General features: G+C 38.1%; 1 protein-coding gene across 1 annotated transcript in view; it reads left to right on the top strand.

Moving 5' to 3' along the window:
• elovl6 (ELOVL fatty acid elongase 6) overlaps positions 1-19762 on the top strand; it is a 30610-nt gene extending 10848 nt beyond the window's left edge. The window contains exons 2-5 of the mRNA XM_062426093.1: positions 14360-14491; positions 14650-14801; positions 16764-17342; positions 17383-19762. Of these exons, the coding sequence (XP_062282077.1) occupies positions 14360-14491; positions 14650-14801; positions 16764-17206 (727 nt within the window). The 3' untranslated portion in view covers positions 17207-17342; positions 17383-19762. The remainder of the gene's footprint in view (positions 1-14359; positions 14492-14649; positions 14802-16763; positions 17343-17382) is intronic.
• The last annotated feature ends 8033 nt before the right edge of the window (positions 19763-27795 follow it).

Here is a 27795-nt window from a genome sequence, read left to right as displayed (position 1 = left end):
GTTGGACTTTGTGGTGCCATTGTTGCAGTGGTTTGTGCTGGGGTTTGTTCCATTGTTATCATAGGTGCCTGCACTTTATTTTCCTTCTGTTTTATACTTAGTTCTTGTAGTTGCAGTTGTGTTAGCGTATTAGTCATGCATTTGTTGGCTTCTTCTTCATCACATCGGGCTGCTTCAAATGTTCTTTCCATGGGCCACTGTAGTGTTCCTGATGTGCGTTTATGCCATTTTTTCATACAGAGTCTAATCTGCTTTTCATGATCTGGCTGCGTCCTCATCACCACTGCCAATGGAGTCAACACCCCCTCCCCTTTTATCATTTTAGCCCCCATGTGTCCTTGTCTTGCTTGTCTTCTTGTCTAAACCTTTTCTGGTTTTCTTTCCTCTTTTGTTCTGATCCACACAACTATTTTACCTGCAGTGATTCCTGGTTTGAGTCTCCTTTCTCGTGTGGGATTATACTTTACATCCTCAGTGCCGTCTTCTGAAATTGATTTGGTAATACTACTAAATTTACCTGTTTCCCATTTTACTTTTCTGGGGATGATAGTGATGTCCAGTCATGCATCTACTGCCCTTCTGTTTGTCCTTTCAAGGTCAATCCTTCTGGAAATCCTAGAAAAGGACTCAATGGGATAGTAACTTTAGACAGTGGATTATTACAGAGTTGTTCTAATATTGTTGCTAAACTTTGGTCCACGATACTGCAGGGAATTTTCTCGCAATTTGTGATAAATTGACAATTTTGGTCAGATGCCACAGCATTTGACAGATTTTTTGTTCAGTCTGCCATTGTTCTGCTCCTTCCTCATTAATATATGTGCATTCAAGCCGAAAATGTGTTCTTACTCCCTTAGTGTTGTTGCTTTCTTTTATGCTATGACTATCCTTTGTTATAACCTCATCGTCACTACTATCTTCTTTTTCCATGCGTAGTGTTGTATATATTTTTATATTTTATTTTATCGTTGCAGATGTTTTTGTACACTTAATTTGTTAAAACTAAGATTTTTTATAAGCAAGGTTTATTTTGTTGTGTATGTGAATGTTTGTGTATATGTGTGGTTTCAGGGTGTGTATGTGTTCAATTCGGTATGTGTGTGTGTGTGGATGTGTGTGTGTGTTCAATTTGGTGAGTGTATGTGTGTGTGTGTGTGGATATGTGTGTGTGTTTAATTCAGTGTGTGTGTGTGTGTTGTATGTATTCAAAGTCTATGTGTGTGTGTGGTGTGTGTGGATGTGTGTGTGTGTATGTGTGTCTCTCAGGCTTGTGTGTGTATTTGTACTTCTGAGGTTCAAACAAAGTTCAAAGTTTATGTGTGTGTGTGCGTGTGAAGTTCAAGAGTTGAAGATTGTGTTTTATGTGATATGATGTGTGTGTGTGTGTGCGTGTTTACTCAGGCTGGCCTATGTGTGTGTGTGTGTGTGTGTGTGTGTGTGTGTGTGTGTGTGCGTCTCAAAAGCCCGCACACACCGTCGATTTGCGAGCCTCAAAAGCTCTTACGACGTAACTATGAGGTGTGTGTGCTCCGGCCTGAGTGTATGTTTTTGTGTGTCTATGCTTTCAACTTTAAGCAAGATTTGTGTGAAAGAGTTGAGTTGAAGATTGTGTTTTATGTGATATGATGTGTGTGTGTATGCGTGTTTACTCAGGCTGGTTTATGTGTGTGTGGGTGTGTGTGTGTGCGTCTCAAAAGCCCGCACACACCGTCGATTTGCGAGTCTCAAAAGCTCTTACGACGTAACTATGAGGTGTGTGTGCTCCGGCCTGAGTGTATGTTTTTGTGTGTCTATGCTTTCAACTTTAAGCAAGATTTGTGTGAAAGAGTTGAGTTGAAGATTGTGTTTTATGTGATATGATGTGTGTGTGTATGCGTGTTTACTCAGGCTGGTTTATGTGTGTGTGTGTGTGTGTGTGTGTGTGCGTCTCAAAAGCCCGCACACACCGTCGATTTGCGAGTCTCAAAAGCTCTTACGACGTAACTATGAGGTGTGTGTGCTCCGGCCTGAGTGTATGTTTTTGTGTGTCTATGCTTTCAACTTTAAGCAAGATTTGTGTGAAAGAGTTGAGTTGAAGATTGTGTTTTATGTGATATGATGTGTGTGTGTATGCGTGTTTACTCAGGCTGGTTTATGTGTGTGTGGGTGTGTGTGTGTGCGTCTCAAAAGCCCGCACACACCGTCGATTTGCGAGTCTCAAAAGCTCTTACGACGTAACTATGAGGTGTGTGTGCTCCGGCCTGAGTGTATGTTTTTGTGTGTCTATGCTTTCAACTTTAAGCAAGATTTGTGTGAAAGAGTTGAGTTGAAGATTGTGTTTTATGTGATATGATGTGTGTGTGTATGCGTGTTTACTCAGGCTGGTTTATGTGTGTGTGGGTGTGTGTGTGTGCGTCTCAAAAGCCCGCACACACCGTCGATTTGCGAGTCTCAAAAGCTCTTACGACGTAACTATGAGGTGTGTGTGCTCCGGCCTGAGTGTATATTTTATGCCAAGGTATATGTATGTGTTTGTGTCTTCTCTGACCTAAGTGTGTGTTTTAGGCCAAGGTATGTGTATGTGTCCTCTCCGACCTAAGTGTCTTCTCTGACCTAAGTGTGTGTCTTAGGCCAAGGTAAGTGTATGTGTTTCCTCCAACCTAAGTGTGTGTCTTAGGCCAAGGTATGTGTGTGTGTTTGTGTCCTCTCCGACCTAAGTGTGTGTTTTAGGCCAAGGTAAGTGTATGTGTTTCCTCCAACCTAAGTGTGTGTCTTAGGCCAAGGCATGTGTTTGTGTCCTCTCCGACCTAAGTGTGTCTTCTCTGACCTAAGTGTGTGTCTTAGGCCAAGGTAAGTGTATGTGTTTCTTCCAACCTAAGTGTGTGTCTTAGGCCAAGGTAAGTGTATGTGTTTCCTCCAACCTAAGTGTGTGTCTTAGGCCAAGGTATGTGTGTGTGTTTGTGTCCTCTCCGACCTAAGTGTGTGTTTTAGGCCAAGGTAAGTGTATGTGTTTCCTCCAACCTAAGTGTGTGTCTTAGGCCAAGGTATGTGTGTGTGTTTTCTCCAACCTAAGTGTGTGTCTTAGGCCAAGGTATGTGTGTGTGTTTGTGTCCTCTCCGACCTAAGTGTGTGTTTTAGGCCAAGGTAAGTGTATGTGTTTCCTCCAACCTAAGTGTGTGTCTTAGGCCAAGGTATGTGTGTGTGTTTGTGTCCTCTCCGACCTAAGTGTGTGTTTTAGGCCAAGGTAAGTGTATGTGTTTCCTCCAACCTAAGTGTGTGTCTTAGGCCAAGGTAAGTGTATGTGTTTCCTCCAACCTAAGTGTGTGTCTTAGGCCAAGGTATGTGTGTGTGTTTGTGTCCTCTCCGACCTAAGTGTGTGTTTTAGGCCAAGGTATATGTGTGTTTGTCTCTCAACAGCCGGCACAACGTAAAAAAGTTCAAGGTCTCCGAGAGTGTCTCTATATGTGTGTGTGTGTGTGAGGCGGGGTCCCCGATAGTGTCTATATATGTGTATGTGTGTGTGTGGCGGGGTCCCCGATAGTGTCTCTATATGTGTATGTGTGTGTGAGTGTGTGTATGTACACGGGGAAGAGAGCAGGGGATTTTTGTAGAGGGGTATGCCGTGAGAGGGAGAACAACAGCAACGTTTTCTCCGATGTTTGTGTGTATGGTTCACTTATGTGTTTGTGTGTTCTTTAGTCGGTTCTGGGTTAAACAAACTGAATCATTCAACTTCACAACCGAGCATGTTAGCTTATCTTGACGGAGGACACACTCCGTCCAAACACGGTTTTATCAACACACACACCCCTCCGCTCTCCTTCTTCCAGGGCAGAATTATCACACTTCACTCCGTGTACACTTAAATCAAAGTACTTCAAATGTTGTTACTCAAAAGAATAGTTCAATATCTAAAACTGGTTACAATATCGTTCCCGTTGCTACTTCTACAGCTATTAACTTTACTATCTTTTACCTTCATAATTCTACCAGCAAAAATACTCTTTGTTCTGATCTTTTTCTCGTTTGCCTTCTCTATATGATTATCTTCTTTTCGCTCTTCCTGTCAGCCGAATCTCCCCCTCAAATGTAAAGCTAGCAGCACACCACTATATCATACAGTCTTATATATCTTCCGTGGTGATAAACTGTTTTGTGCTGCTGCCAGTCAAATCCTCCCCCTCAGACACATGGTCGGCATTAAGCCGCCATATCGTGCAGTCTTATTTATTATGTCTGCTTGTCAGTGGTGATAAACTGTTTTTAATTATTTTGTACTTGCTACTTAGCCGACGGTTTGCATTCAAACATAAGGTTAAAACATTTAACACAAAGACTTGACAAGACGTACAACACGGACAACTGCATCCAGCACGTAACTCCTCTTTTTCTGTGACTGTTTTCTTTTAGTGATTAATTTTCCTTTTTCAACATAAATTTGGTTCGGATGCCGTGGGCTGTTATTAAGTCGTATCTTTTGGGAGGATTTTCTTTCATCCCTGCTCATTCAGCGATTCAAATTTGCAGATAGAAAAATAGGCTCTGCTTACCTTATTTCAATTTGGTGGCCATAAAAAACGCTGGATCGCAGATCGAAAGGTGTCCTCCCGTTGATAACAACCTGTCAGCCACAACGGTCCCTTTACTGGAGGTGCCATTAAATGTAGAGCCTAAATCATTCTGAGTACTTCGTCTTCGGAGAAAGTCAGGAGTTCCAAAAAATACTCAATCAAAAAGTCACCAGGAGTCGTCCAGTCTGAATGCAGTTAGAGTTTTATTGTCGACAGAAAAACCCGGAGCCAGCATACACAGACAGAATCTATGCATACATGACACAAAGAGCTAAAACTCGGAGCCTCTTTTATCCTGATCTGTATTGCTGACTCTTGCAGAAAAGTTTCGACCCCTCCCTCGGTGGAGTGAGTTTCAACCAATCCGCTTCTTTCTCCCCCCAACTCGTACTCACGTTCTTCGCACCCTCTTTCACCTCAACTTGAACTCACGTTCTTGGCGCCTATCCTAAAGACGCCTTAAAACACCTTTTATGGCTCTTCCTTCCGTTTCTATGCTAGCAGGTGTTTTGCTATAGGAGATTTCGGATTACATCATTCTCCGCCTCCAGTTCCTGTACTTTTCCATTTACTAAGTGCTGCCACCTATCTTCCTTAGCTGGTATTAGCTGTGTGGGCAATGTTTATCACAGATGTCTTTAAGTTCAATATTACCCATTTACTGTTATTACTGCATTCTTTTCTATAGTACTACTAATAATAATAATATAAAAGTATGGTATATATAATCACATATATTGTGGTTTCTCATACTTATTCAATTATAAGGTACTTATTCACTCACTAAATGCAGAATCACATACACCTTCGTCTAACATAATGCCTTCAAATTTGAACATCTTCAGCAAATAATAGTCAACAATCAAGTACCCTTTTAGCAGATACAACATTGCTCATTGTTAGTAATTATCACCAAATTTTACACTACACAATCTTTACGCAATTTATTTTTCCCTTCTCTTCAGGTCAGTCAGCTCCTACTTTTAGATTTTGCTCTTTTGTATTTTTTCTTAGTTTTCTTATTCGCATAGTGTAGTTTGTGGTAGTAGTTTGAGCCTTCATTCACGTGTTCCTTTAAGCATTTTCGGCAAAATGTGCACTGATGTTTTGGTTAGATTCTTGTGCTTGTGTATCACTATACACCATAGTGTGTTTAATTAGTAAGATATTGATTTCTGAACTGATGAATTTAACATATGTGTCCTAACCATTTTTCTAAATAAAGTATGTTAGATCGAATGCTATGTGTGAATTTCAGTGTGTGTACATTGAATCTAGACTGTTTGATTTCAAATTGATGCAAATGCAACGCGAAATCACAACAGAACTCATAGCATATAATTGAACAGACAGATTGCTCCGTTTGTATGATGTGATGGAAAGTAATCTAATGAAAATAATCTAATACCAGGTCATTGTGTAATATACAGTTGAGGATTATGTGTGTGTTTCAGAGTCAGTATTGACATTGTGTAGGTGTGTTTGTTTATTTCCTCCATAGTAATGAATTTGATTTGATTCTGTGCTATATTAAGATTTATGTGTTTTGCAGCGTGGCCTTACTATCCAAAAGAAAGCTGTCACCCTCTTTTTATACACACATCTTCAATGTGCTGACTCACTCTGTACTCCCACAGACGTCATCATTCCTCATTACCATGCAGGTTGCTTGGAATCTGTGTTTTCTGTTTTTGAAAAGCCTCTGGGGTAGATGGCGTCCCCGCAGGTCTTTGTACTTTTGATGGATCTCTGGTGGTTTTGCCCCAGACTGATAACAAGGGCGGTTAAAGCCCTTGAACACCACAGTGAGACTGAACAATGTGTTCTTTGTTGTGGCCTGTTTTGTTTTTGTTAATTCCTACTAATTATATGATTCGTCTGCTCTTCTCTTTTTACCATTGGAAATAGGGTAAAATAATGCTATAAGTAATTCATTGTCTTTGTAGATTTTATGACAGGTTAAGTACTGTTGCTTTGTTGTAAAGATAATGTTGTTGTAGTGTAGTGCTTTCAACATACAAAGCTAATGATTAGCTTTTTGATCCAGAAGTTGGGCTCAGTACTATTCTTCAAAGTCAGGTTCCTGTGTGATTTGATCAGTTTGGAGATAAGTCTCTTTCTTCCAAGACTCATGTTACTAATTCAGTCCACGAGGACTCCAGCCAGTTGTCTCACAGTTCTTGAGCCCTGCTATTGGATGGATAAGAACCTAAAGAGACACCCGTCTTCAATTTGGTACAATGGTATCGTGGTCATTAGATTTTTTCTCACTTAAGGAGACAAGCTGTTGTCCTTCTTCATTGTAACTTACATTGAAGTGAAACAATGAAATATTAAATTAATTGATGGCAGCATTACATGCTCCTCAAAGGATGCATAATTCAAAGCCACAATGCAGAAGATACAGGAAAGGTTATAGATTCAGAGCAGGCATTTTAAAATGTTTATTGAAGAATTGAGTTTTCAGTTCTCAAACTGGGGTACTAAGGATAAAACTATATTGGTTTGTATTTTTAGTATTTCATGTGACCTAAACTTAATACACGGCCTACCATACCAGTTACTGAAAAAATATTTTGTTGTGGGCTAAATCAAATGTGACAAGAAAGCCAACCCATTTACTAGTTAATTTGAAGAAAATAAATGATTTCCTGGTTTAATTCAATCCAGAAAATGTGTTTCCTCTTGATGGTCATACAGTTAAATCTACAAAGTCGTGGTTGTGAATGCTACTGCCAGCAAATGGTGATACTAATCATTCCTGACTATGTTAACCTAGAGTCAACCCCAGGCTTGATGTTTTGTTAGGCTGCTCTGCTCATGACTGGTCAGGGCAGAGATAAAGATGTGGGCTGACTCTTTAGGAATTAAGGTCTGCCTGGGGTATTGGTGCACTTTGGTGTCACTTTCAGATCTCATCAATCTGTGTGGAAAGAACACAGATGCGGGCAATGTAAAGAGCAGTTCATTGTGCAGTTATTTCTTTTTAATTAAGTTATGGTGCATGTCAGTGAAAATACATGCATACAGTAACAGTTTGGTAACAACCTTTTTCATACAGGAGACATACATTTGACAGGGTGGATCCTAACCCTAACCCTAACCTATGGATTTGACCCACCCTGTGCTAGTCTTAATGGAGTATGCTTGACCACGCCTAACCACTAAACTTAAGCATTTGAATGACTTTGATATTAACATTATACTTGCCTGCAAACTGTCTGTGTACCTGCAGGCTTTAACAGTATATCCACTAGTGGCAGATAAGGGTTAAATTGTCCATGTCCGATACTGGAATATCTTGAAACTTACTTTGTTTACACTCGTCAGCAGTCTTTTTCTTCTCCTCTTTAACTGGCAGCTTTTCTTAGCACGTTATTTCAATCCACATCTAGTCGTGTTAAATCCTGGAACACAGTGCCAACATGTGTCATTCTTACACAATGTCAAAATCAGACAAATTATGTCACATCGCATTTGAGTTTCATGGTTCCCATTCAACAAAAGATGTTGTACATCCTTCCAAATTTCCTCAGCATCGCACTGATGTTTTGTTGGTTGGACAGTGAAAATAGGTTTTTAGTAAAATGAAAATGTAGTCTACCAGAGCATGATACAAGTATAAGAATGTGGTAAAATGCTTAGTGTGCATTATGCTTATAGTGTTTTGGTTCTATGCAATACAAGCTTCCTACAAGACATTTGTCTTGCTGCTTAAAATAAGCATGACTCAATATGTTCTTAAGTACTTAACAGGCTGAAATGATTACCACTCAGCAAAAGTCCTTTTCTATTTCATGAATCAATAAATTGTTCTTTCTTGTGGGTCATCAGATGGAGAATGACATAAACCAGGGAGTAACAGTGTCTTACAGGCCTGGTCATTTTAAATATCCTTTTGTAACTAGGACTGGTGGGTCCGTTACTAACTGGATTATATCTGAGACCTTCCTGGATGACAGATTATTTTGCAATAGCCAGGTCTTATTCGCAGTGTCTCTTGGTCTTAATGGTTTGTTGCTCATCCTACACGTTGGTGCACTCACTGTAATTGCCTCTCGACTGTCTCAGATACAGATAAACAGTGCTAGGGTTACACGTTGTGTGTGCATACTTAAACATACACATATATTAGTTATGTATTGTAGTATGAAACGAACACTTTGGTCAGACAGTTAGACACCAGCTCACTGACACAGGCGTGCAGACTCATCCTCAGACTGCAAACTCAGGATTACGTAACGCTTGAAATCTCCTGGACCAGCTAATACAGATCCAAGTTCCACAGCAGGTTATCCAGCAGCTTTGTACAACACTGTCAGTGGGGGGGAGGGGAGGGGCTATGGGATCAGGATCCTTATTATATTTTGTACTGTACTGTACTATATAGGGTACAGGCAAGCACGTGGACCACTTAATACCACAAGCATAAAGTGCACCACCTCTGTTGTGATTCACAGTCCTTAAAGCTAAAGTCTATACCGGTTAGTCTGCTGAACAAATGTTTATAGGTTTTGTGCCTTTTCTCAGTGGCAGCTGGTCTGAAGTTAGAATAAGCTAACCTTTTCTAGCTTAACATCATGAGAAGTGCAATCCTCATATTGATATAATGGGCTATAATGATACAGAACACCGCCAGAGTGTTGGTTTGTTGACTTTTTAATTTAACATTCTTCACTTTTTTTTGATATCTCAGATATTCAGTATAATTTGGCGATGCTTAAACTGGGCCACCACCCAGCGTCTCACCCAGTGATAACAATCACACATGAGAGAGCGAGATGCCAGAGATACCATACCTGCCTCACTGAGCAGCTTTTGTGATAAACAGATTTTATTTGCAAATCATCTCAATAATGATCTTTTGACTTCATAGTTTCATTTTGAACAAATCTTTTACTTAACACCTTTTCAACATAGGCCTGCTTGATTTATGTAGTGTTCCTGAATCTTCTGTGCAGATATAAAATTTTAATTTAATTTCAGTTGATGAAATCCAGGTGCATAACACATGTACTTTAAGTGAGGCAGTAAATTAAGCTACTGCTGCTTGTTGTTACTTGGAGGAAAATCCCAGCTGGATACAAGCAGCTAGTTTCAAACGATGTAGCAAGCAAGAAATCTCTGCTGATTTTGATAGTGCTCCATGCTTATCCTCCCTAAAGGAGCTCTGACGTTGTAGTTTTTTCATTTGTGCTGTCTTTGCCCGCTTTGACAAACAGCAGAGTCGAGCCTCACCACACCGCTTTACCAAACCCTTCTAATATATTATCCTGTCAAAAAAAAATGCTAGTTCCAATGTGTGTTTTTCCTGCTTCAAGTTTAGTTTTTTCATGATTTAATCGACTTATTCTGTCTCTTCTGTTTGTTCTGTATCTATAACATTTCAACAGATCAATTCACTGTTTGTTCTCTTGCCTCTAGATTTTTTTGTTGTCATTATTTGTTAAATAACTCTTAAATTTCCACTGTAAACCATAACTACAGCCAGAGGTAAATGGCCCTTTTCAGTTCATCTTTCTCTATACTTAGATACAATGATATTACTCATATGAGTCAGAGAGACAATTTGCCACCTTCATTTATCAGTTCAAAGCATTTAAAGTGACATTTAATAATCTTTGTCTTTCCTCAACTTCTATAACTCAGCAGAGGAGAATGTAACACCAATTATAGAAGTGATATTCTACTTAATCTCCAGTACACTAACAATCCTATCATATGTGGATTTCTTATACGGTTGTCTAGTTTAGGAAATGGTTTGGCATTGTCTTGAAATTCCAGTAGGTGGAGAGTTTATAAATTCTAATCCAAATATAGAAAGTTAGTTTTAAAGGCCACATAAAAAGCATATTTTTAAAATTATGCCACTTACATATAAGCTATTATTCTGTCAGACATGTAACTTTTTCGTAAACTACATATCTTCAATATCATTTTTCGAGTGAATTTGTGTACTCAGGTTGAGAAGCAGAGCTGTAGAGGCACCAGAGACATGAGGGGATGATGTGAATTCACACTGATGTCTCAAATAGATTCTTGTGACTGAAGACATGGCTCGGCTGCAGCTTTTGCAAAGACAGCAGCAGTCGCACCTCCCCCACCACCTCAACCAAATTGTCAGCTTTGACCATGCCCTTGGGTTTCTTTATCCTTTTTTTTTTTTTTCTGACAGCAGTTATCTATCTTCTAAATATACGGCACTAGGCTATGCGCATCTTAACCTTTGGCTTAGTGTACTTGCGCATGATAACGATAAAACAGTGACGAACATTCTTCCATTACTTTTATGCTAGAACTGAAACATCGTACATTGCAACACTCATTGGGGTAGTTGTTTATTTCAACTAGTTGAGATTGTTCTTTCAAATCGCACAGACATTTCTAAACCAAAACAGTGTAACTTGATCAGTATGTCTTTTGATAAAAACTTGAGTTCATATCAGTTGAGTGTTAGTACTCCCTGTACAAGTGGCCATTGTTCATAAAGACATCTGCATGACCTAGACAGTCAAGAAGTACATAGATAGGCTTGACGAGTTTACTATTGAATGAGTACTCAGACATATCACGCAGATAGAACCGAGTAAAAGGAAACGGTGAAGTCCATGATGCCGTTGCACATATGTCTGCTACTGCCGTTCCTCTGAGAAGAGCTGTGAAGGAGGGCAAAGCTCTGGTAGAGTGGACACGAATTCCTGGCGGGGGTCTTCCCCTGCTGCAACATATTATGTGTGATAGCTTCACACAGCCAGTGGGCCAAGCACTTTTTCATCAGAGGCTTTCCCTGAGAATGTTCTCTATAATGTACATGTATATGTTGTGCACTTTTTTTGTAGATCCATAGGCTACTGCCTGAATGTGCTTACTGAAAAGCCAGTTTTCCATTAAAAATACATTGAGCAGAGGACACATTTTTGATGCTAAAATCTTGGTTTCCCCATTTTGCCTTCTACATTTACATTGTTCTGTTGTCTTACAGAAAACACGTCTGTAAAAGTCTTATCTTATTTATATTGTTGTCTTGTCTTTTGCATATTTGGTATTGAGGTAAACCAGAAGTAACAAAGTAATCCTGTTACGCTACTTTTAATATTGTGATACTTTTTTAAAGAAGTAATTAATATATATACATTTGTAATGTCCCAGCCACCCTTCCAACCCTGTGCATAGATACAAGTTACTGTTTTATAGGTTTTATAAGTGAGAAACAAAGAAGGCATGTTTTCTTCTAAAACATCAGTCTAGATTTGTTTAGTCAGCACATTTCATGAGTAGGTATTGTTCAATCAGTTCAGAGGTTTACTGAAGACAACAGGTCTCCTGTATGTAAAGGTTTCAGACCTCCTGTTGCTTATTTTATGTGAGCAATGGTCCAAATATTTCATGTGAAATGTGGCCAAGCAAGCACATATTTTGAGTGTGGAAAGCTTCAAGAGTGGAGGTTTGCTAGTTTTACTTAATTAATTACTTCTGCATTTAATTACTTGTTATTGATAAACTATCTGGTGATTGAATCCTACATAGCCTGTAGCGTTGTAAGTGAATGCCATATACCAAATCTGTGTGGGATGTCATTACAATTAAAAGGTATAGTACATGCTGCTAAGCTTAGCTTAGACTGTATATCATTGTTACCTTTGACCTGTAGCTCGACACAAAGGGGGAATGCTGAGATTGTTGTTCCTCTGCAATCCTCCATGCCAACTATGTGGACTACTGTGTTTTGTGTGTTGTTCTGTTCTCCCCTCCTTCGTGTTGTGTTGAGAAACAGTGATGTCATTCTGCAGTCCAACCCTGTTGTCATTCTGTGAAAGCAGCTCCTTTTGACTTTCACTGGACTGCTTTGTCCTTTGTTCACTGGAGGTGGCCTAAATCAGTTTGTGGGCCTCCTGAAAGAACAGAGAGATGGCATCCATCGTCCTCGGCATATGGACGCACACAATGAAGTCCACTGTTGAAAACAATTGACAATGTTTCTGCAAAGAGGGACACATCTTCATGAACTTGTCTGTCAGGTTGCTGTTTGAACAGAACAATTTCAGCTTCACATCCTGGCAGCGTTTTCTTTGCAATAAGAAAAGATGGTGGAAAAACAAAAATAAATAGGTAGCATCAACATTAATATTTCAGTCTATGACCTCAAACATTTCCATCAGATAGAATAAGTGTTTGTGTGACATAGTTTAAAAATCGAAATATTATTGTCTGCGTAATATACTAAAATGTATCACACAGCAATGTTTTTTTGCCTATTTTTCACACCTGATCAGCAAAAAAGTGCTGTTGTTGCTGTGCTGAGGCTGCAAAGCAGAACAGGATGTATTGCTGCGTACAGGTCGAATATGTGACAGTTCTGTGAGAAATGTTTGTGTTTCTAGTGCGTGTTATGCTTATATTTTGTGTGTTGGTATACTCATGTTACAGTCGTGCATGGCATTGAGAATATGACCGCATCCTTTGTAATTAAAATGAAAGTCAAAATAAAAAACATGTAGAAAAAAAAAGTTTTAATAGAATAGTTCATTCCAGTCATTTCCACTAATTAATTAAAATTTAGCCTTTATTTCAACATCATTTTGGTCTCTCTCTATAACCTCTAAACATCAGGGCTAAAACAACATCATGAACTGCAACATGACTCCCTGGGCTAGTTTTGTACACAACCCATCATCCCCAGGTCTACGAGACCCGCAGGTCCCAGAATGCCTCATTCCTGGCCCCTCTGTAGTGTCCTCACAGAGCAAACCTGATTCACTTATTTATTTATTTAATTACTGAGGGCAGTACTGAATATGCATTGTTGTTTAATCACCACCATACAGTTATACACATCTCTAGTTTTGGCCACTTAGCAGCCCTATTGTGGGTCTAGTGTGTTGCTTATTGAGTCTGTAGTTGTAATGAGTTTAGTTTTTCCTAACTTTTTGGGCAAGTGCCGCCATAAACAATTACTCTGCTCTCTGTTCAATAGACCAAACAGTGATTTGAACAAAGCTGCACTAGTTCTAGGCAGCGTGCCCCAATCTTCTGTTGGTCCTACTCAGCATCCAGTCTGTCAAGTCAGACCACCTGTGTTTTTTAATTGTGCTGAGTACTGGGAAATACTGGTCTTCAGATCCAGTTGGGCCATGTGGTACTTCGGCACAAGTCCTCCACTTAATGTGGCATGGCAGTGATCTCATTGAAGTCATTTAAGGGAATCAGGCGGCAATGAATGGTTGGAGTTGTGACTCAGTAGAACCAATAATTGTAAACTGAAAGCTAAGCATTTAGCAACAGTTGGAGCTTGGACTCAAGTCATTAAATCATAAATTATGGCACCAACTATGAAGTCAGAAGTTTATGCTTTGTAAATTGTACAAATAAGGGAAAGGAGCAGGTAGAGAAACATTTTGTTAATTGTCCTTTTTAAACCTATATATTTTTATTTAAAATGACACTCCGCAATCCCTTAGTAACTACTGTGAAAAGGTTCTTGAGGAAAGTACATGAAGGAAAAGTCTACCTTTTTGGTCTCAGCATCAGTTTGTGATGTGCATGAAATGTGTGGTTGTGTGGGCCCAGAAGTGCGGTGTACATGCTGCCTCTAGTTATATGGTGGATTTAGATCTTTTTTTAACATATTTTTTTCTATGCACAAGCCTTACCCTATTTTTGTCATATTTATGCTGTTACTCGGTTGACACTGCACATTTGTTGCAGAAAATCAGTTTTAGCAGCTCACAACAAGCTTCCCAGTGTGTAGTATGTGTGATTGTGTGAATATTAACCAACCAATCAATCTCTTTCCTTTTGTTGTCTAACAGGAAGAAGTCCTTTCTCTTCTCTGCACTCTACGCTGCCTGTATCCTCGGTGGCCGCCATGTCATGAAACAGAGGGAGAAGTTTGAGCTGAGAAAACCGCTGGTGCTATGGTCGCTCACACTTGCTGTATTCAGGTAAAAAAGAAGAGTTGATAAAGTTATTATTTAATACATGGCATAATTAAATGCATACTGCTATATGTATACATGTACTTGCTTATATGTAGTAAATAAGCAACACTTTTTCCCACTACAATGATTTGTTATGTCTGCATTGTTTTTTGTCCATGCAGTATATTTGGTGCCATCCGTACTGGGAGTTACATGATGTACATCCTGATGACGAAAGGGCTTAAACAGTCAGTTTGTGACCAGAGCTTTTACAACGGGCCTGTCAGCAAGTTCTGGGCATATGCCTTTGTACTTAGTAAAGCACCAGAACTGGGTAAGTCTTGACCTTTCTATTGCATGTCTCCTATGGTTGTGTATTTGGTGTGTCTCATAAAGCACCCTGTTCAAATAAATGATGTTTCCACCAACAAAAAGTTTATTTCATTTCAGCATTTTAGTGAAGATAGAGACAGCATTTAACACACAAACACAAAATACTATTCTAATGTAGGGAAATGCTAACAATGTAAATATCATCTATAACATTTGATTTTCTAGACTTTTACAGTGCTATTTTAGACATTTTCTCACTTAATCTACCACTGAAGAATCTCATAATTGTCCATCCTAACTTAAGTGTTCCCCTGTTTTTCTGCCTTTATAGTCCCTTTTGTTGCCCTAGCATAACCTCCAGGCTTAAACCCAGAGCAGTTGTTCTACTCAGTTGGAATGGAAGATGGCACATGCTTATTGCCCTCGTTTTTTTTCTGTCTGGTTGTAGTCCCAAACCAGCAGGATCAAGACTGTGAAGGCAGGAAACCAGATACTGGACTGTCACTTTGTATTGACAAGGCTCAGAATCACAAATTAATTGCGATTGCTGACTAAGCACATAGTCATAAAGCAGGAACACATACATGAAGGCCTTTGGTATGTCTCTGTATTTAGGCGTAAAGTCACAAATGACACACAGTACACTTAGGAATGGAATTACTGGTATTACAAGGAAAATAAATTCACAGACAGTAGTTTTCACATTCACATTTTACCTGACAACCACTGAGTATAAAATCACTCATAATGCATTAACTTTGTTGCTAGATGACAAGAAATAACATTTAAAAAATACTTAAAGGTTGACAGTCTATTTCTCTCAAAATTGGCTTGTTTTTCTTTTGTCTTCATCCATAATAGCTGTATTGGTTTAATGTTGAACTCTGCTCAATATTATTATTATAATGGGTAATAAATGGGGACCATAAATATAGCTTTTGCTGCCACTTGTGAGTAAATATTTTTTAAACATTTTAGCACCACTATTTGTGCAGAAATGCTGCAGTATTCATTTTTTTCCTTGCTGCACAAATTAGTAAAGCCGTTCAAACCGTCATGGTAACCACGATAAAAAATAGTTTAGATTTCAAATGTTATAAAAAATAATTGGTTCCTAAATACCATATTGGCCCCAATATAATGCAACCCTGATTATAAGTTACATACTCACACACTCCTACCAGGATCTTGGAAGTGGTCAAAAATTATTTTCTCTGGCAGTTAGCATAAGACCTCCTGTTTGTCTTTTTGAACTCTTTTATTTTTATTTTTATCTGTGACGGTGGTAATTGGCAACTTTACATATTCCATTTCTGCAGTAGAGATGTTCGAAGACCCTTTGGACTAATTTCCAGCTTCATTAATTTATTTCCTCCGTGGCAGAAAAACATGTTATTCGAGCCTTCAGAAACTCCTGCAGGTTAAACTGGACTGATGAAACTGTTTTAGGGCTATAAGCAGACTTTAAGACACTTGCTAGCCTAGAGCAGCCTCAAACAGAATATCTGACGTCTAGATTACCTCACTGTTTCAGAGGTATTTCCAGGGGAAAAATATCTTTTTTTTTCAAATGCATCTATTTCTGTAGTAGTCTATTCTCTATAGCCTTTATGGTCTAAATGTCTATCTTTATTCTAGTATTGTCATTTAGAGGCTGATTTTGCAGCAGGAATATTGGTTGGCATTCAGCAGATGCATCATTCATTATGTCAAGCCTGAGAGAATGACTAATGTCCCATCACTTGAGCCGCTCACTCAGCGGTGAAATGGTGATCAGTTTGACTCTGCAGTGAACGTGATGTGATTGCGTTACCACATAATGGGGTAATGGTACCAAGAGCTTTGTGGTTATACATTGTTTATTTAGCCAATATTTTTAAGCTTATTTGAGAGCGACTTGAACCACAGCCAGCCATTTTTAATGATAACTGATTTTCCTTTTCTCCTGTTCCTGTTTCTCCAGGTGACACTCTGTTCATTGTCTTGAGGAAACAGAAGCTCATCTTCCTTCACTGGTACCACCACATCACCGTGTTGCTCTACTCTTGGTACTCCTATAAAGACATGGTGGCCGGTGGCGGATGGTTCATGACCATGAACTATTTGGTCCACGCCGTCATGTACTCTTATTACGCCTTGCGGGCGGCTGGCTTCAAGGTGTCGCGCAACTTCGCCATGTTCATCACACTCACCCAGATCACCCAGATGCTGATGGGTTGTGTGGTTAACTACCTGGTGTACTCATGGATGCAGCAGGGCCAGGAGTGTCCATCCCACATGCAGAACATTGTGTGGTCCTCTCTCATGTACCTCAGCTACTTTGTGCTCTTTGTCCAGTTCTTCATCGAGGCCTACTTCAGCAAGTCCAAATCATCGGCTGCGGCTGTCACCAAGAAGAGCGAGTAAAAAAGAAAATGCCATTAGTATGGGAAGAAGGGAGAGATAATGAAGAAAAGGAAGGTGGGGATGGAGAGCAGGTTCCAGTGACTTGAGAGAATCTGTTAGGGTTGGGTAAGGGTTGTTGGAATGTTGATGGTGATGGGTCCGTAGAGGCCAGGGTGAGTGGGGGTGGGGTGGGGTAGGGGGAGGGTCATGAAGATGGCTGGTGTTTGTGCTTGAGCATTACTAATAATGTGCAGATCTAAAATGCCCCAATGGAGTTTATGTCTCCATTAAGGGGAGCAGCGCCGCCATGATCAGAAGCCATCACGAGTTGTCCACCTGAAGTTTAAAAGCCCCTTTTTGAATTCGCTATGAATAGTTTTTAAAACCTAAAAGTTAACAAAAGGACAAAATCGCCAGATTAAGAGAAACATTACATCTGCCCTGTGCATATGTTTACTTGATATTAAAAAAGATATTAATTGGTACATATGAAGATGGATGGAGTCAGCGTTAACTTGAGCCATCTGAGTATGTTTTTGTCTGTCTGTCATCTGTGTTTGTTGTTTTGTTTTGATCTGTTAAAGAAGAGGTTAAAGACACTGCTGAGTGTGTGAAGCTGCCGAGTGTTGGTGGTTGACATGAACTGATGGGGTGAACGGCACTGTATCTTCTGTGACTTACATTGCAAAATGCGATATTTTCTCAGGTCTTAGGTTATCTCTTTCTTAATAAAATATGCATATCAAGACAAGGTAGACATGTTTAACATCACCGGTTTACAGTATGGCTGAAATTCATCTAGAATGGGCGTATAGTTGAAAAAAAGTGACTGATTAGAGGAACATGACTCAAATGATCACACTGCTCGTGGGCATGATGGGAAACAGATGCTGACAGTGCCCTGCTTCACCACGCGTCATGACCTTGCAGAAGTTGCCGACCACACTTGGAAAATGACTTGCCATTGGTTTCCAAACACTACTCTGTGTTAAAGGGTCCCTACCAGTGAAGAGAACCAGTTTGTTAGGACACTGAAAGATCAAATGGAGGACAAACATGTATGTTTAGAAAAAGAAAAAAAAAATCAAACATGCAAATTGTCAAAAATCTGCTGTATTGACTTTAAAAAATAGTATGTATCCTTAATGGTGTCTGTTGTGCTATTGTGCATTTGCACTGTATCAATGTCAAAAATTGTGTTGCTGAAAAACTTAACGTATGAACAAAGAGTGCAAAAATTGTGACATTCTGCCTGTGGTGTGTTTATTTGGTCATCGCTGCTGCAACATCTTGGCATTGCAAACGTACTTTTTTTGGAGTTGAACCTGAAAAGCCATTTTAGCAGTTACTCAGCAGAATTTTTGTTTACAGGGAACAATATTTATATCTGTTTAAACCTTTAACTGAATAATTAATTAATTGATTCAGTGGCTCTTAGTAGATAAGTGGATAAGTGCTTTATGAGCTGAACAGTGTATGAAGGATCTCACTCTCTATTTAATTGAGTCACTAAAGCCAAAGTGTGTCACCAATAAAGAAGGTTGGCTGGTAGCAATCTTCAACGGTATACATGACTTGAGTAATTGAGGTAACTCGCGTAAGCAGTTAACTATTTCATAATTGCAGCTGGACTTGCATTCAAAAAGTGCAATGATGCAATAAAGCTTTATTGAAGCCAATTACATTTGTGCAAAAAAATGTTAAATGGCTAGATCCATCTGAGGACTATTGATAGTTTAAAAGAAGGTGCAGTGCTCTCTTCTATGTTAATTATTTTGGTATATTGGTCATCTAACAGAATGTTTTATTATTTACTGTGGCTCATTATAGAAGATGAGCATAAACACACCTTAATATTACCCACATATAATAATAACATTTTCATGTCTTTCATTGAAACACCATTCATTGTGATGCATTAATGGTGCAGCATATAGTAAAAGACTGAAGCTAAATATCATTCTTTAAATTGTAGGATACTGTACAGAAATGAAGCAAATTATGTTCCGGACAGAGAAAAAGCCAGTAAACTATATGATTGTTGTCATGTTTGATTCCTTCTGGATTTTTACCATAGCCACATTCCATACAGAATAAAACATATTCAAATACGTTATAGTTTGCAAAACTCATGTAAGTAGAAATGTATGATCAGTTTAGCCACCGCCATGTGTCCGCTTGACTAGCAGACTGTTCAATCACAGAAAACTTTTTTTGTTGTTGTAATTTTATTGACAAAAAAAGGAAAAACAAAAGATGTACACGTTACAGCTAAAAATTAATGCTAGGGGGATGGGGATCTATATGAAGATTTTTAACATAGTACAATGTGTTACAGTTATAATGTCTTTATGTTTCAGGGAGGATTGAATTGAATAAATGCATTGTTTGATCTCATTGCTAAATGAAATAAAGTATGTTTTTTTACCTGTAAATTTACATTTATGGATATGGAATCTGCCAATTATAATTGATAAAGATTTATGATGATGTACAAATGATATTTTTTCTGTGTTCTTTTCAATGAGACCAAACAATACGTTCTTCCAAAGTAAAATAAAATAATAAATATTTTCAGTTTTTTTTTTTTGTCAGAATACTTTCACAAATGGGAAATACCAAAATCCATTTACAATGGTTTCTGGACATTCATTTTAAAAACTACAACTCACATCAATGTCTCTTTTAAATCTCTTTTTAAGAAACCGAAACCGAAAACATGGTAGCCGGAAGTGACTTGACCCTTTGTCATTTTGTGGGACTACTACTAAAATCTCGCGAGTTTCACTTATCCAACCAAAATAGTCACCATTCGCTGCCATCTGTCTTTGGTACAAAAATTGTTGCAACTTGTGAGTGAGTTTATATTTATTTTATGGAGCAGGTGAGAGTTGTATAGAAGAGTCGGGGAATGTCTTCAAAACGGTGGTGAGTGTTAGTCGACCTGCTACATATATCTAAGTTTTAATTGTTTATGAATTTGAAAAAACACTGAATGTTTGATAGCTTTACATTAGCCCCACTGGCGGGATGGAATGAAGAGATGTGGCTAAACTGTTTCTGTGATAATCTAAAATAATAAATAAAAACAGATAAGGTGCAAGAGAGGTTACTGGGACTAGTGAAGTGACCTTTTAAACTCAGATAAACAAGTCCAAATAACTACATGGCGAGGTGAGTTAAATTGATGGGTATTTTTTATTTTTTTAAATTAACTTATAACACTAGAGTAAAAGTTTGCAAATGGTTTAACTCGGTACATGACTTAAAGACATCCATTAGCATTAGCATTAGTGTAATGAAAGCAAATGTCCCCATAAAATATTCATATTATGCTAGTTTTCCCCTTTTTAGTTGTTCGAAGCTAATGTTAATACTCTTGTCTTCTTGGCTTCTTGGCCAGTAGCGATAATATAAATTACACACAAAATACCTCTACTCAAGTATATAATACTTCAATATCATGTTGATAGGTATGAGAAACATCCAGATCATTTCAGAGCTGACCATTAATGTATTATAAGGACATGCGTGGAGGTTATGACATCCATGGGGCAGACATTATTTGTCAAAGAGGGAAATGCACAGATGTACCAAATAACATTAATGATGGCTCTGTTCAGTGTCTGTCCCAAATGCATTGCAGCAATTAATTATGAGCTACACCTGTGCTTTGGCCTGTTAAAAGACTACCATGAAAATGAGAAGGTCTGTTAAGTTGTGGGTCTGTGTATGCAAGACTATTGTGGATTTTTAACATTACAATTAGATATCTTCTCAAAAACTATATACATTTTTCTAACTACAAGAGGGGAATGTAAATGCATCCATCACTTTTTGTCATGTATCAGTGTGACCAGAAATACACAAAAGCACCGGGTTTAGATGGATTCAAGTTGACTTCACAAATAAAGCGGTTTGAATTTAAGTTGATTTACATGTAATTAGTTTCCCCCTTTAGCAAACAGCTAAAATAGGGTCTTTATATATGCCAAAAAGGAGTTAAAGCCCAGGTAATCCCACCCAGTATAGACAGCTGTAGTTTAATTTTTTTCTGCTGACATACATTTGCAGTAGTTCCAAAGGGTGCTTTACTTTACACTGGTCTTCATTTTAACTACTTAAATACTACTGATTGATCTAATACAGTAATCACTGTTTAAATTAGGCTATATGCAATAAGTGAGACGTGGCAAATTTAAACTGAAAGGCCACAGCAGGGGCCTGTCTTTTAATATGAGTTTTACATGAGTTGACTAAGCAATGATTTTGATAGATTGCTGCAGCTACTGTTTCTGCTCATGATGATGCAGCTACTGTATAACAATTTCTCAAAGTCGACCCCACTCACAAAGTGTGATGGTACCATTTTCTTAATACACTGTCGCCATCTGCTGGCAAAACGAATGTTCACCCTCAGAAGTAGAAATGAGCTGTTTTATCTTGAAGTGAGCAGTCCTGGATAAATTAAGTTGATCCTTTTAGATAATGTTCACTGTGTAATTGTTGACTTTTATTTATCTTAGTGTGTGTCTTACCTGACTGGAAGAATGTCTCAAAGGTCGAGATAAATGGAGAGAACAGCTTGATTTATGAGACTTTTTTTATATTGGCCAGTAGATGAGGTATGCTATGACGGTACCATAAATCTGTGGTGTCTCTTTAGTCACTGCCATGTATTCATTAATTGAATATCTGCAGTATCTATGATTTTACCATATAGTGAAGTATGAAAGCAGCTGCCCTGATAAAAAGTCACAAACCCACTCAAAAGACTGAACTCTTTTTAGTTTATTTGGCTTAGTTTAGTTTAAGTTTTACTGTCCAATGGTGGCCCTACTAGTCCTAAAGTGAAGGTGAGTTTGCATGAGTCGTCAACTTTAATGATATAAAATAGAATTAATCTGCAGTTTCAGTGCAAAAAGATGACTTCATAACAGATATATTATTAGTTCAATCTTTTTTTAATAGATGTGTGAGGAAATATATTTGAATTTTATGAAATGTCTTGTTGCAGTAATGGTGACATTGGCTACCACTTAATAGAAAGTAGGTTTGAGGCTAAATTGTGTGTCCACATGTTTTCCTCCAACTGCTCATCAGGATACAAAAACTACCAAGAGAGCCTCCAGGTTTGGGACTTTCCCCTCCTCCGTGGTGCACCCATAGATTCTGGCTCAAGTATCTATGTCCAATACATGCATTAGACCCCCTCCACTTGTCATTTTAAATCTGCCTCAATCCTGGCAAACTAGTGTTACTCTGTTCTGCTCAAGACCTGGAGGAACCAAATACTGACCTGGAGGATCAGAGCAAAGCCTTTGAGTGGGTAGCTAATTCCCTCATCAGCTGTCTCCTGCTGGGATGGAGTCAGGAGCAATAAAGCAAGGTGAGCTCCATCTGGCAGAAAAAAACCACAAAATTAGCTAATGTAGTTGGAATGAGAATAACATAGTTACACATGTAAGTTTTTGTTTGGTTTTGGAATCATTTTTTCTCTATCAACCAATCTTTATTTATTAGCGACTAATCATAACAAAAGTTATCCCAAGGCACTTTTAACATAGAGCAGATCTAAACCATTTACAATCCCAATTGTGTTCCTTTTTATTCTTAAAAACTTTAACATAACCTTTTTTCTTTAATCTTTTGTTTCTTACTGTTTCTCTGGGATAATCCAATGACACACTCTGCACATCTGTTCACACCCAGCCTGTCACCTGAACATTTTCATTTGATTTCTACAGTATTCAATATTTGAAGTGAAAACTGAAATAAAAGTTAACACCGTTAAATAGAAAGTGGCATGAAGACCATGGTTATGACAGTCCGGTTGTAGTAGGCATGGGGCGATATGAACATTTCATGTCACAGTTATCTAGGCCAAATAATTGTGATTAATGATATTATCCAGATAATGATCACAATATGCTTAAAACTTTTAAAATTGCACTTTAACATACTGGAATTATTTTACACACAAAACAAATGTTGCATCATATAACGCAACGTCTTTTTTTAAATGAAGAAAAAAAAAAAAGGACAGATTCAAACTCCTGCAAACACCCAGTAGGTAATCACAAAAATCAATAAAGATAATTCAGCCATCATTCTACTATCCAAGCATCACACTCAGAGCCTTCAACTATGGTGATGAATGACTAGAAAGATGCTAGCGCCCCCCTGTGGCAAATTACAATCCAAAATAAAGCAGGAGTTCAACAGGAATCTACATTAGTGAGCCAGAACAGTTTTTCCACATCACTCGTGAGGATATTCATTCTGATTCTGATAATAGAGATTCACCATGATTTAATTATTTTGACTGTTTTTCTGATATAAGATACTCCCATCCCGAATCTATATCCATACAGTATTTAGTTAACTTATCTCGCTGTTTATATATTGTAGTCATATTGTTTTCTCTTCATGATAAACAAAACATTTGAATCCCAACAACCATGTTGCAGTGTTTCATAAAATTAGCTTTAATTTGAAGGACCAACTTGTGGAACAACATTATGTTAATACTTCACACAGAGGAAAGGACACACTAGTAATATAACTAGTAATCTACAGTACATATATTTATAACAATATTTAAACCAATCATACCTCCTAAAATTATACAGAACTGAGAGCCCTTGAGGTTCCCCCCATACTCTCAGTTACTGTGTCAGTGACTCTATTGCCCCCTGTTGCACCAATTGAGGAGTAATACAAGATAAATTGACACAGGGCCAGGGGCACCAACCAGATTAATTTCAGAAGTGGTGTGTGTGTGTGTGTGTGTGTGTGTGTGTGTGTGTGTGTGTGTGTGTGTGTGTGTGTGTGTGTGTGTGTGTGTGTGTGTGTGTGTGTGTGTGTGTGTGTGTGTGTGTGTGTGTGTGTGTGTGTGTGTGTGTGTGTGTGTGTGTGTGTGTGTGTGTGTGTGTGTGTGTGTGTGTGTGTGTGTGTGTGTGTGTACCAAAGACTCACTGAACTTTTGCAGAGTAACTGTAGCTTGCTTGCACCGCAGGTAGGCTGCCAGTATAATTCCGAACACTGAGCAGCTACCTTGTGGGTAGGACCCTACAACCTCATGTTGTAAACAGCATCGCCTCAAATCTGTGGGTTCAGAATAGGCCCAAATATGTTGCAGATCAGTATCACCATCTGAATGTGTGGAAACCAGAAGATTTTGCAGTTACACATCAATGGTTTTCAAATACAAAAATGATTGAAGTTACAGATCAGGTTTGCAGTTACACATCTATCTCTTATCTCTTTTTTCTGTATGAAAAAAGTTAAGGACTCAATTGCATGTGTGAATCTCAAGTTTGCAGGTCAAATGTGGGACAAGAGTACTTTCACTCATAGATTTCATTTGAACTTGTATATTTGATTTATAGTTGTAAACTTGGGATTCACATATACAGTTGAGTTCTGTGTGAACCCACAAACGGACAGATGTGTAAATGCAAACCTTTGTGGAAATCTTTTTCATCTGTTCACAAAATATCATGCACAGCTGCAGATCTCATTATAGATTCAAAAATTAAATCTATTTGTTCAGAATTTTTTTTACAAATTCACATATCTGAATGTATCCGAACAAAATGTTTTCATACATTCAGTTATGGTGATACACAGCTACAATACTTATGACCCTTTTCTATTTCCATATAAATCCATATTTAACAATAAATCGGAAAAAGCTAGTTGCCTGCATGTGGCATGTAGGTTTTGTCTATGGGCATAAACTTCCAATTTATTGGCTGCATTGTACACTGCATGTATTTGATTTGTGTGACAGTGTAATTTACCTTAATGTCTTAGAGTTGACAAGAATGATTGAAGCATCCTTTTACCGTACGTTTTACAATATATGGGCATTTACAGAGATAGGACTGATTTGCAACTTAAAAATTATGTTATTATAGAGGGGTTTAAAGTGGTTTGGGGTGTGATCTCTTAAACATCCTACTTCCGGCAGCCTTGCGGTGGGCCCAATTTCATCATTTCGTGAAGGCTGATCTGCTGCTGTTTAGACTGGTGCCCTAGTCTATCTGTTAGCCCTAATGGAGGCCAATATATAGATAAGTGTGTCTTGCCAGGAAAATCAATATCGATGTGGTCCCTGATGGTCTTTGAGTTAAAGTGCTTTGTTTTCTACCATTGCCTCGAAACAAAGAGGCTATGGGCCCTTCTATTAACAATTCTCAGTCAACCTTGAGACAGAGTCGCAGACAGACAGAAATAGAAATAGAAATAGACAGATGGGGCAGTGGTGATGGAGGTGGGTGGCAGCATCGGTACCAACACCACTAGAGCGTTAGATTTGGTTGAGGATAGAAAAGCATCATCAATGGAGCACACGCAAGAGCCCTGAAGGAGAGTGTGATGGGGTGTAACGAGAGAGAGATGGGCTATGAATGGCCAAAATAATCTTTCAATCATAAGAAAATAATGTTATTGGAAAACTGCAAAGAAAATTTGATGAGAAAGAAAAAGAGCAACAGTTGAGTAATGGTTATAGTTTTTGTGTATCCAGTAAAATTGATGCAGAACATTTAGCAGTTACTAACACAGCACCTTTTTTTGTGAATATAGTTTTATTGATGGAAATAAAATTCATTCATATTGCAATTTTGAAATTCCAGTTATAGTGAATAGCGGCTGAAAAGATATATGTATAATCAAATTCATATACAGTAGAGTAAGAATAGTGGAAGTGGGTTGTGTCTTCCAAATAAATACTGTTTAAATTGGAGGAAAAAAAATCCAACTCATACGATAAAGAAATTAAACAAAGTAATAGCAAGGAATCGGTACCTTCCCTTGGCAAGACAAAGAATCCAAACCAATCAGTCAGTTATCCATCTTATTTCTAAAAGTACAGATGTAAGTGGAGCTCTGACACAAGGAAACATAGATAGATCTTTGTATAAAAATAAATATAGTATAACTTTGCAAACTATATCATCACAGTTATCAGGTGAATTGTGTAATACACTGTTGTGCATCGGCTAAATATTATCATGGTGATGTGTACTATAGTGCATCTTCTATGTTCATGCTGTTAAGAGATTTCATTAATTTGAGCTGATTGGCAAGATGAGCAACAAACCGTTCCTCAGCTTTACATGCAGTTGGAAGCTGATGCTGAATATTAGTTATTTGCTCAAAAAAAAAAGAAAAAAGGTGTATCACACAAAGCTCTTTCTTAACCGTCAAATTACAATAATCTTCAATAAACCTCAGCCATACAAATACTCCATTAGTGTATAACACATCTAGAAAACATGGAGTGATTTCTTTGCAACTAAACAAAATCGGCAACAAAGCAGTAATACATCATTTTATGTTCTACTGCACCAAATTAATCAAAACAAGTTGTGAAAGTTGCCCCAAAGTTAACTCAACAGAAGAAATGTGAAGACGTATTAGTGCTCTAGTTAGAAATATTTCATGTTTTGATGAAAATGCACCAACAGCATTTACACCATTTGATGTGAGGAATGAAATCCTTTTAGGGATGGTGGCCAATCTCAATTATTCGGTGGCTGGTTGAAATAGATATTCCAAAACACCCTGGACGTCCTAAACAAAGACTAAAACATGCAAAACGCTGATAAATGTGAATAACATTATGCTAAATTGATGGGGTTAAAATACAAACAAATTCAGTTGGTCTAAGATGGCCCATGGCAGATTAATTACAAGCACAACATATTTTCCAGTTTCTTTTCAAAAGCAGGCAGTGTAAACACTTTTTCATTTCATATTGTGAGCAGATTTTATTGTTTGTGGTGTGTTCATATGTTAGTATGTGTGTATAAATCATCATAATGTAGATCTACTTTAGAGCTTTATAAGAAAGACATGTACATATGTTTATCGCATTACATAAAATATATATGCAAGTATTGGCTACAGTAATGCAAGCAGGAGTTTCATTCCAAATGCTAAATGTTGTAAAATGGGTTGGATTACCATACATTTTTATTAGATTCAGAGCTTTCCCCAAAGAATGGGACATTAATGCTGCATTGCACCCTTATTATACCATCTTACCACTTCCAAAATACACATTTCTGAAACTGATGGCTCCATCATTCTCAAGAATTGGAAGGGAGGAGACATATATAGTGATAATCTACAATGCTTTTGTTTCCCTTTAATTTTGGTTCAACATGTTCTTTGCTTTATTTGTTATACTTCAGTCTCCGTGGCAGCCCAGCTTACTTTTGGTGCAATTTGACTTTGTGTAGTCGGCATCCTTTTCATTTTGTGTTCAGCTATGTGGTCATCCTAACTAGCTCTGTCTTGTAATATAAATAACGTCTAATCCACCAAATTGTCTTGAGATAACGTTTGTTGTGATTTGTCACTATATAAATAAAATTGAAGAAAATTGGTGTGAAATTTACATTTGGGAGGCGTAATCCTGACTTTGTATATTTATAAAAATGTCACAAATTACTTTTAAGAAGGTGACGGCTTCAGTAACATTTCTTCCATTTGTGAAGCTTTTGAATGAAACTCTTAATTTGCAGTTTGTAATTCATCCAGATGTTACATCATGTGCGTGTTTAAACTGTACAGCTGTGTCGGGTCTGTTAGGCGAG

Source organism: Scomber scombrus, chromosome 9 (genome assembly GCF_963691925.1).
Source record: "Scomber scombrus chromosome 9, fScoSco1.1, whole genome shotgun sequence".
NCBI classification, from domain to species: domain Eukaryota; kingdom Metazoa; phylum Chordata; class Actinopteri; order Scombriformes; family Scombridae; genus Scomber; species Scomber scombrus.
Note: the sequence above shows the minus strand (reverse complement) of the source record. Positions and strands in the feature narration are given on the sequence as shown.